At 45.7% G+C, this 9,821-nt stretch overlaps 3 protein-coding genes across 3 annotated transcripts; 2 read left to right on the top strand and 1 right to left on the bottom strand.

Moving 5' to 3' along the window:
* The first annotated feature begins 2,631 nt into the window (after positions 1-2,631).
* CCR75_002175 (uncharacterized protein) lies at positions 2,632-3,570 on the top strand. The gene is made up of 2 exons (XM_067960274.1): positions 2,632-2,796; positions 2,872-3,570. The coding sequence occupies exons 1-2, from the start codon at positions 2,662-2,664 to the stop codon at positions 3,067-3,069; spliced, it is 333 nt and encodes a 110-aa protein (XP_067821031.1). The 5' UTR covers positions 2,632-2,661; the 3' UTR covers positions 3,070-3,570.
* Positions 3,571-3,935: 365 nt separating this feature from the next.
* Positions 3,936-8,335, top strand: CCR75_002176 (uncharacterized protein; the record flags this gene model as incomplete). The annotated part of the gene is made up of 2 exons (XM_067960275.1): positions 3,936-7,910; positions 8,314-8,335. Exons 1-2 carry the CDS (start codon positions 3,940-3,942, stop codon positions 8,333-8,335), a joined length of 3,993 nt encoding a protein of 1,330 aa, XP_067821034.1. The 5' UTR covers positions 3,936-3,939.
* On the bottom strand, positions 7,977-8,186 carry CCR75_002177 (uncharacterized protein; the record flags this gene model as incomplete). Its single annotated transcript, XM_067960276.1, has 1 exon — positions 7,977-8,186. The coding sequence occupies one exon, from the start codon at positions 8,184-8,186 to the stop codon at positions 7,977-7,979; it is 210 nt and encodes a 69-aa protein (XP_067821033.1).
* Positions 8,336-9,821: the final 1,486 nt, after the last annotated feature.

The following is a 9,821-nucleotide window of genomic DNA, read 5'->3' as shown; positions in this document are numbered from 1 at the left end:
TCTCATTCGAAGGCTCATAATCAGCCGCCTGACGGGTATCAGGCGACTGTTCCATCCTCCCCGAGTCGGCCATTTCGTCCGACTCGCACTCATAATCGACCTCTAAAGAGGGGTCGTACTCACGTGGTGAATCACCACGTGCACTCGCAACACCAAGTGTTGTGCGAGTGGAAGACACTACGGTAGACGGAACGTCTACCGCAAGAGATAACAATGCGTCACCCGCGGCTGCACGAACCGCAGCCGAAGGTTCAACACTATCCTCACCCCGCATGAATTGTTCCTTCATGCGATGGAATTTAAAATGATGGATCTGACCAATCAAAATCATTTTAAAAATTAAGTGGTCATTTAGCGACCACTCCACCTAATGACATTCAGAGTGATTGTCGTTTAAGGGAGGGGTGATGTAACGGGGTGTATCGTTACATGAAATTAACAATAAAAGATTGTTAATTAATATTATCCAAAAGGTAGATAATATTTGGAGGAAATTACTTTAAATAGTAATTTCCTGAATTCTTATCCATAAATAGGTATAGACCATTATGTCTATTTATTCCGCAGACTAATCAGCTGTAGAAGTAATCAAAGAGAGTTACGAGATAAGATAGATAAGAATTCATTTACATGTTTAGTATTAGTTTATAGTTAAGTCAGCATTTACAAAGATAGATTAAGAGACACTTAACTATATTAATACAGTTTTCATTTTACACTCTTAAGCTAACTTGCCTTAAGAGAAGTCTTCCTCTATACGTACAGTGTACGTCACCTAACGAGAGGCACCACTCACAACTAAAGCAGTGTGAAGTGGACTTGTACTGAAACAGTACAAGTCGCAGTGCCCCGTTACACTCAGTGCCGCTTCGATCGATGGTTGCACGGTCAACCGAAGCACCGAAACATTGGCTAGATCTTTGTTCGTTTTGTGGCATAAATACCGAAGTAGTGTGAAGTGGACTTGTACTGAAACAGTACAAGTCGCAGTGCCCCGTTACAAATATTATCTAAAAGGTAGATAATATTTGGAGAATATCACTTTACATGGTAATATTCTAAAAGCTTATACATCGGTAGACATAGACCATTATATCTACTTGCTCCGCGGTCCAGTCAGCGCTGGACACGCGCAAAGAGAAAGACAGATAAGACTTTATTACATGTTTTGTATTAAATTTTAATTACGTTAGTGTTAAGTAGATAGAACAGAAGAACTTAATTATATTAATACAGTTTTATCTAAACCCTCTCTAAAGCAAGCGCTTTGAAAAGGACTCTTCCTCTGCACGTACTAGCCTACGTGAAGTGACGTGAGGCACCACTCGCACTGAGGCAGTGCGTAGTGGACTTGTACTGAAGCAGTACAAGTCAGTAGTGCCCCGTTACACCGAACGTATCTGGCGTTTGGCTTTAAGCTTGGCGATATCGAAGCGAAGCTTCCGTTCCAAACGAACATCAGCTACATGCGCAGACTCTCTAATATTCCAAATATTGCGGAGGCGGCGGTCCCGATCGACAAAAAAAATCTCAAATGAGACTTCGTTTTCACTTCTTGTTTCGTTTGGAAACAAAACGATCGAAATTTGCCTCGTTGAGGTCACCGAAGCCCCACGCGCTTGATCGTGCAAATGCGTCAGATAATGACCTCGCGTCATTACCTTTGGCGTAAGGTATCGCTCATGAAGAGCGTCCCGAGCAGTGATCTCCCCCGGTGTCCTAGCCGGGATACCAGAGGTCCAGATGGCCAAATTGTGAACCGCGATCTCATTGAGACGCACTTTCGCACATGCGGAGTGAATCTATATTCAGTATGAGCTTCAGCTTTCGCTATCTCGGCAGCTCGACGACGAGCTTGTTCGTCAATGAGGATTGCCCGCTCTTGCTCTTCATCGAGCGGATTCGCAGTGATGTTGGACTCAGTGTCCTGTGTCCATTTCAATGCAATTAAGACACCAGCGGCATCACAGTCTAGGAACGGGTTCGGGGCCCGCCGACGTTCACCCGGAGGAGAAGGCGTGTAAGAGCGACGGTCTTTTGTTCCTCATCATCTGATGGAGTGTGACTTTAAATTCCAAGATTCCCTAATCGTCGAGGAAGGTGTGAGAGTCTGTGACTCACGCTTGATAGTCATGGGACAAAGGAAAGAAATAACACAACCGAACAGTTAGCTGTTTAGGTTCCAACTTTAAAGAGCAAATGAATAATCATAATGTCATCTCTATAGATAACACTTAATATGTATTGCGAGCGTATCCGATACCTCGCGTAACGGATGACGCTAGGCGTCATCCCTCCTAATGTGAATGCACCCATGTGCATTACATACACAAGGGATGGTCACTAATGTGAACCACACCCGAGTGCTGGGTCTAATTACTTTTATTAAGTAAATGACCATCCCCTAAGTCACCAATTACTTAACGGGATGGTCATTTACTAAGTACACTTGGTGTACTTAAGGGGACTGTGTAACATTAGGGCAACTATAGCCCGACAAGATGGCTGGCCAATCGTATTACCCATAATAAATGGGATTTTAATGATATTACCTATTTTAAATAGGAAAAGTTTTTTTTTCACCCATCATGTTAATTGTACCACATGAACGCACGATTTAGTAGTGGCAAGTTTTGCTAATCGTACTATTTTTTGGCGCCCATGGACTTTGGTGGTGGCAATGCGACGTCCCCGCGCGTGAATAAGACGACAATGGGCGGATACGTGGGGCATACGGTCGCAGTTGTCGGCACTGTCGAAAAACACTCGCCCACAGCCGTTGTCCTGCGCACTTCGGTAAGGCGTCAATCCGTGCCATCCTCTGAAGATAGTCACTGCAACTAAAGTTGTAAATTTGTTGGTGCGATAAAGGACGGCGGGATCGTAAATGTGACACCGCAGCCTGGAAGTGACTATGGTAGCAAAGTGGTCGAGGTGATTGGCCGTGTTGTCGACAGTGAAACGCTCCAAGAATTCAAGACGACGCTCTTCGGCGACAACTTTGACTTGGACGTATACGACCAATTCGTGCAGCTCTCACACTCTAAGTATAAGTATTTGTTTGCGTGATTATTGCTTTTTAAGAAAATCGGAGGTAGCAATTAGAGCAACAACATCTAAATCTGCAAGCTCCTTAATTAAGCGCAGGGCTCGGACGTCTTTGCAAGAGCTCTCTGTTGTACCCCATTTAGCTCAAGGAATACGTTTACCATGCAAAGTGCCTCGTTGAGTAGGTGGGGTAGCTAAGTCTTCCACATACGATGCACGAGTGTCTATTGCAAATTTCATCCACCAATACTCTGATTTACCTCTTGGGGCTCATCGTTCGACGTTGTGAGTGATTGAAAAAAATTGTATGGAAAAGCAATAAAAAAATGTCGTTGAGGTCAGTAGTGCTACGCGAGCTTTGGTTCAAAAGCATCTGATAAGTTCCAAACAAAGCTGACGTGCCATTGCGCTACGATTGCAGCCGGACATCCTTTTTGAGCAAAAAACCTCGATCGCACCACACTTTTTTGTAATACAGAGTTATTGCAGCTGTCCACCGAATTGCAGTGTAACCAATTCCGCCTGCTCCCGTCCGCATCTATACGATCGTCTCGGTTTAAAGAAGATAATGACGAGCCATGTAAGTATCCGTATACTATACGAATTAATAAAAGCGGCCGTTCTATATCGTTTTTTGAAGAGGTGGTGTTGCATTTGGCAGATGTCACTAACCACAGGCTACTTTCTTGGCATTTGTATCTGGATACTCGCGCTTTAGCGCCATTCCTTAATGACACTCGCCGCTTTTGTGCGTTGCTGGCTCTTTTTTCCACCAATGGAAATGGCTCCCCCTCTCCCTACACGGTAAGAGTTGTGCTTTTGGACACGTGAGTTGTCCCAGTCCCGTAAGAGCAGAGCTGATTCCCCAGACGGACCTACGATCGCAAGGACATGGAGACAGAGGCAGCGTTAATTGACGATCCTAATCGCGTGTGCAAGACGTCGGTATTACCAAAGGACGCGCCCGACATTGTAGACGAGTCTGTGGCCTCCGAGGAGCTGCTACCCAAGACGAAGTACCACGCCACTGCAGAAATAGACAATAAAATCAATGAAGCAGAGCGTACCGAGGAGATTGTTACAATAGCAGAGTGTGTAAAGATTACGGACACCATTGAATTGACGTCGGTAGTCTCCGACGGCGCAAATAAGCGGTCCGACAGTCTCGCGGCTGATATGGAAGTCATGATGGAGTTAACGTCATATGACGACGAAGAAAACGACGAATTTCACGAAGTCATTGAAGAAAGTGTCGATCTATTAGAGGATGAGACATATAAACCAGCCGTGCCCCCGACCATGAGCTTCTCTGTGAACGAGATGGAAGTGATAACGAATCGTGAAGGACGCACGGGGAGCTTGTCGAAATTTCTAGAAGATGCGGATTCGTACCGCCGACGGTCGTTGCCATCGTATCCGGAAGAGCAGCGCTTTGTCGGCTCGATGAATCACAAGAAAATGACGCTGGGAGCGTTCCTGAGCATGCAGATTGACCCGGTGCTGGAGATTTTAGAAGATACAGACTCAGACATTCGACTCTGGCTTATGCAGTCCGATACTGTGAAAGAAGTGCTGACGGAGTTTGTGACTCCGCCAGTGCTTCATGGGGAGCCTCACGAAGAGTATGGCTACTACAAGAAACACTTTCTATGCTCGGAAATTATCATGAAATTGTATACGGGAGAAGACGATTTGTACGAGTCGTTTTCGTCGGACTCGAGCTCGGGCTCGACGGCTGCGACGGCCGTTTTTGGGTGTCAAGAACCCGCCGATATTGACAAGTGGGAGCATTTGTATGCGATTTTTAAGAATCCAATTCCATTGGATGAAATGCAGCTTTTGTTCTTTAGTAAGGCGCTCGTGCGACTTCATGATGGGTTTTGTTTAGAAGAAGGATACGTTACGAATGTGCTTAAGCGATTCTTGCCCGTCGTGATTCCACACTTGTACTCGAATACGATCAAGTACATGCTGACGTTAATTTTACAGAGCTATGAAAGCGTTCATCCAATAACTGGTCGCAATGACGCCATGGAGATTGCTGCTCAGCTTCTTGCTGAAGCCACGCGCGTTGACCCGTCCAAGCCTCAAAATTTGGCGTTAGTCGAAAATACGACGAATTTACTGGTGGATATGCTGCAGGCTAATCAGGCCGATCGGCTTGGTGCGTTTAGTCGGCGTGAAGGTGGCGTGTATTTGTCCAAGTACTTTGTGCGGGACCAGTTTGGGACAATTCGTGGCTTTGAGTCCATGACTCATGGATATCACAATTTTTTGCAGTATATGTTGCTCGAAGAATTTTCTAAGCAGCTGCAAATTGTGGACGAACTCTTTACTAACGCATCGAATGAGCTAGCAATTATTTCAGATCAGAAATTTACCGAAGTATCCAGTGTTTTGAACATTCACGTAGTAGCTGAGCTCCTGGCTCTATGCCAAAAACTTTTGAACGAAGGCGTCGAGACGGATGACGACAGTAATCAGGCGCACGGTGCAGAGGCACAAATGTTTGGTTATTCAAATTTTTCATCCGAACAGTACGCAAACTCACCACATGACAGTGTGAATGGAACGTCCATGTATAATCTATCGTCTCTACCTCGTGGTCACGTGCTTTGGGCGTATGTGCTGGATATTGCTCGAAGAACATGTGGCACTTTTGTCTCTCAACTTAACAAGGGCTTACCTTCGTCGGTCGAAGTTTCAGTTGCCAAGTATCTCAACAATCTTGTCTTGCTTCGTGATATCGGCATGGATGAAGCATTACACAAGGGTGGACTCATTCAGGCGTACTTGACCATTCTTGAGAAGCGATCTTCGTTTGACATGCTCATTATCCACATTGTCCCGGCCATTGCATTTATTCTCCGTGATGGTGATGCATCTCGGGCAAAGAATTGTCCATTGACGAAAGATCTTTTTGGCGTGGACATTAAAATTCCTGAAAACATCCTAACGTTGCTATTGCGTGCGAGAATTGACATCCCATCGCTCCATATTTACGCTGCGATTCTGCACGATGTGATTGACGAAGTATTTTTGAGCAAAGCGCCGTCACAAAACAACGCACAGGTTGTGTATCATTGCAAGCGCAATCCTGCGTGGGCGAAGCTTTCGGGCAAGTCGCGATTTAGCAGCGGATCTGAGAAATCCGATTCCACTCGTGCATCGGATGAGCAGAGAAGCTCTACGAGTGAACAGCCACGAAGCGAGCGTGGTTCGATTGTGGAGTCATCTGCATCGGCTCAAGACGAAGCTGCATCAGCAAACGAGTCGTTGCTGATGGATGAATCAGAAGATGCCGAACCGGTAGAAGATTCAGAGCGGCTTTCTGTAGGTACACATCGCACTATGTCGGAAAAAGTAACTGCGACAACTGAGTCGGAGTCATGCGTTGAAACAACGGATTCTACTGCGGCAGCTGGAGAGAGTGAGGAGCCTCAAGGTGATGCAAATGTTGCTGCTCAGCCTTCTGCTATGAATGATGCGAAGACGAAGCTTGCGTCGCCGTCACCTAGTACAGAGGATGACGCTTCAGAGAAGTTGGGAAAAGAGGACGCTAATTCATCAAGCAGTAGCGAAGGTGATGGTTTGCGCAAGTCAAACTACTTTAAAAATGTTTTGCAGTCGCCAGTGTTCAAGACTCCAATGCGATTGGGGTCCGTGATCAAACCCCCTGTGGCTCCGTCTGCTTCCGATTCGCAGTCGAACGGAGGCAACAATCCACGCAATACGTTTGGCTGGAACAGTGTGTTTAAGAGGCTACGAAAGTCACTGGTGACAACGCCGCATGATAAAATCGACAAGAAGGTCTTAGCGCTGAGCAATGAGGCATATGCTGCTCCCAATGTAGCTCCTCGTCAGACAGATGTGCTGGTTGTTGACACGTCACGTGGCGAAGACATCACAAACTTTGTCATGCGTGACGCTGGTGTGGTCGTGACCGATGTTCCATCCGCATCCTCCAAGTCGTCCGAGTCGGCTTCGAATGTCATCACAGTTGGCTACATGTTTAAGAACAAATATCCCGAGACAGGGCACAGGAACATTTGGGAGCGATACTACTTTGTACTGAATCGCTCCGAGGGTTCATTAAGCTACTACATTAGTGAAGCTCATGCAAAAGACCGCACGTTTGTCTGCGGTACATCTCGTCCACTGACAGTGTCGGAAGGTCTCCCCATGCACGTGCACGGTCAGCAAAGCGTATTTGGCTTTCAGATCAATACTCAAGGCCATGGTGCTTTTATGGTATTAGTCGACTCAATTGACACTCGACTCACCTGGCTGACCGAGATTCTAGTATGCGTGACGAATGCCAACGCCTTGCTGCCGAAACAACGCTTGTCGCTGCTGTCTGACGATGCACCGAAGAAGCGCTTGTCCACGGCTACAAGTTCTCTTGGTTCGCTCCGATCCAACAAGGAAGAGATGAAAGAGCTCGTGGTAGAATTCTATCGCAACTTGTTTGGTCCAAACCTCAAATTTTCGTCACCTCAGGACGCGCCGGCGTCGTTTTGGATGGAAGAAAAGATTGACCCCGTGTCAGATGACTGCGTACTGAGCTCTAATCTGCCCGACTGCGTGCCGTATTGGGGGGAATTTCATGGCTACAAGCGATTGTGTGACTACTGGAAAATTCGTGATGAAACAGGAGAGCGTAGCAGTGGCCGTGTACTCCGCATTTTGGTGGACGAGGACGAAGAAACAGCCGTAGTGATGACATCGACGACGTTTCGGATATTGCGGAACAGCGAAATTGTAACGGAAGAGTCGTGCGATCTTGTCAGTGTAAGTGGCGGAAATATTGTGAGTATTCACTGCACTTTTGACTCGCATCGGATTGCCCAAGCTTTTAAAAGGTACGCTTTTGTGTACTTTGCTGTGTTGGAACCGAGCTAATTTTGTTCGTCGTTGCAGGGAGGGTATTAGCGCATCGTAAGCGTTTTTGACGATTCATCGTATTCGTAATATGCGTGCAAATGCGTGTACGTGTTTGGAGCAAAGACGCAGGTGCCGTGTTTTGAAGCCTCAGCATTGGGTTTTGATTGGTGATAATGGCAGCGATGGAACGCCGAGTTGTACTCACTTTTCATGTAGAACCAAGAGCGAGAGAGTGGGGCCCCCTGATAGTCCATTTTCTTTCACTTTTCTCCATATTATTGTTTCTTGAACCATAGCTACAGGTAATGTTACTAAATAAACAGCTTTTGGAAGAATTAATACATGTGTAATAAAATGATTCTTTTTTTTGTATTGCTGCAGCAGTAAAAGAAAACAATTATAGCGCTATTCCTAGCTTGAAGCGATAAGCTTGAGCCGTCTCTACAACGGCTCAGATCGATGAACCGGTGGTCATTTAAGCGGTGCGTACGAAAGGCAGGGACAAAATCAATGCAAACTGATAACTTGCATTATATAGGAAATTCTCGTTTAAGACGAAACATTGCAACCGTCTATCTGTAGGCTGGCGCTATTTAAAGCTGCCACGCACGTACCTTCAGGAACATTGAGGAAGTGGTTTGACCGTCTCCTCTCACGTGCAGTGAGGTAGTTGGTGGGCGCCTGAGTGGACTAGAAACCTTAGTTTTAGTGGAGTCACGGGAGCGGTAACACGTCTCCACGTGCGCGCTCGTCAACTAGTGTTCACACTGATTTGTATTTGATCGTATTAAAAATATAAATTCTATTTTAACCAGTCATTAATGTCATCTCTGTAGATATGCACTGATATGTATTGCAAGCGGCTATTTTAAATACCTCGTAATTTGGACGACGCTTGCCGTCATCCCGTTAATGAGCATGCCCTCTTGTAACGAGGTGTATCGTTACATTGATTAAAAGGTTGTTAATTTTATATCATCTAAATGTAGATAACATTTTCGGAATATTACTTTACATAGTTACATTCTAAAAGCTTATGCATTGGTAGATATAATTCTTTGTATCTACTTGCTCCGCAGGCCGGTCAGCACTGGACGCAGCGAAGAGAGATCCAGATAAGACTCTATTACATGTTTTGAGTTAGTATATAATTATGCTAGTATAAAGAGATAGAAACAGCAGAGCTTAATTATATTAAATACAGTTTACTATTAGTCCCTTTCAAAGCAAGTGTTTTAAAGAGTATTTCTCTGCACATACTAGTGTATGTGAAGTGTCGTGAGGCACCACTCGCACTGAGGTTGCTCCAGAGCAGCTATAAATATTTTGCAAAGGTTCTGACGACGCTCTTACAGCGGGTACTACCAATTTTGATTTGGGACTCGCAGCAAGGGTTTGTTCGCGGCAGGCGTATGTACAAGCTCGCAATGATGATGCTTTTCCAATTCTCGTCGTCTTCCGAGGAGGAAGACATATCGGCAAGCTCTAGCTGCGTCATTTTCTTACTGATTTTTGAAAGGCGTCTGACACCGTGAATCGGGAGCTTCTGTATGAAGCCCTTCGACGGTTTCACTTCGACGAACTGTTTCTTCAGCTCATTCGCCGAATGCATGGTTGTCCCTTGGCACCTCTACTGTTTCGACTCGACGTGAAATTACTTTAATTAGCTATTCGGCAGGAGCTTGGTCTACACGGGCTATCAGTGCCAGGCGATGCCGACGGTAAGCATGTTTTCTCGACTTTTGTCGACGACTCGACTCCTTCTCCACTTCGCAGGACAACTAGAGCCAGACCTCCGGCTAATCATTTGCTTTGAAAAACTATCAGGTCTCCACGCACAACCGACGAAAAGCAAGTTGATTTTTCTAAAGACTTCTATTTGACTTAAG

The sequence above is a fragment of the Bremia lactucae genome, linkage group LG5, assembly GCF_004359215.1.
Source record: "Bremia lactucae strain SF5 linkage group LG5, whole genome shotgun sequence".
NCBI classification, from domain to species: domain Eukaryota; phylum Oomycota; class Peronosporomycetes; order Peronosporales; family Peronosporaceae; genus Bremia; species Bremia lactucae.
Note: the sequence above shows the minus strand (reverse complement) of the source record. Positions and strands in the feature narration are given on the sequence as shown.

Excerpts from the sequence above, each read along its gene's own strand:
- CCR75_002175 (XM_067960274.1), top strand. The coding sequence starts at position 2,662 with ATGGACTTTGGTGGTGGCAATGCGACGTCCCCGCGCGTGAATAAGACG. Across the intron at positions 2,797-2,871 it reads CCGTTGTCCTGCGCACTTCG|GACGGCGGGATCGTAAATGT; the intron begins GTAAGGCGTCAA and ends GGTGCGATAAAG.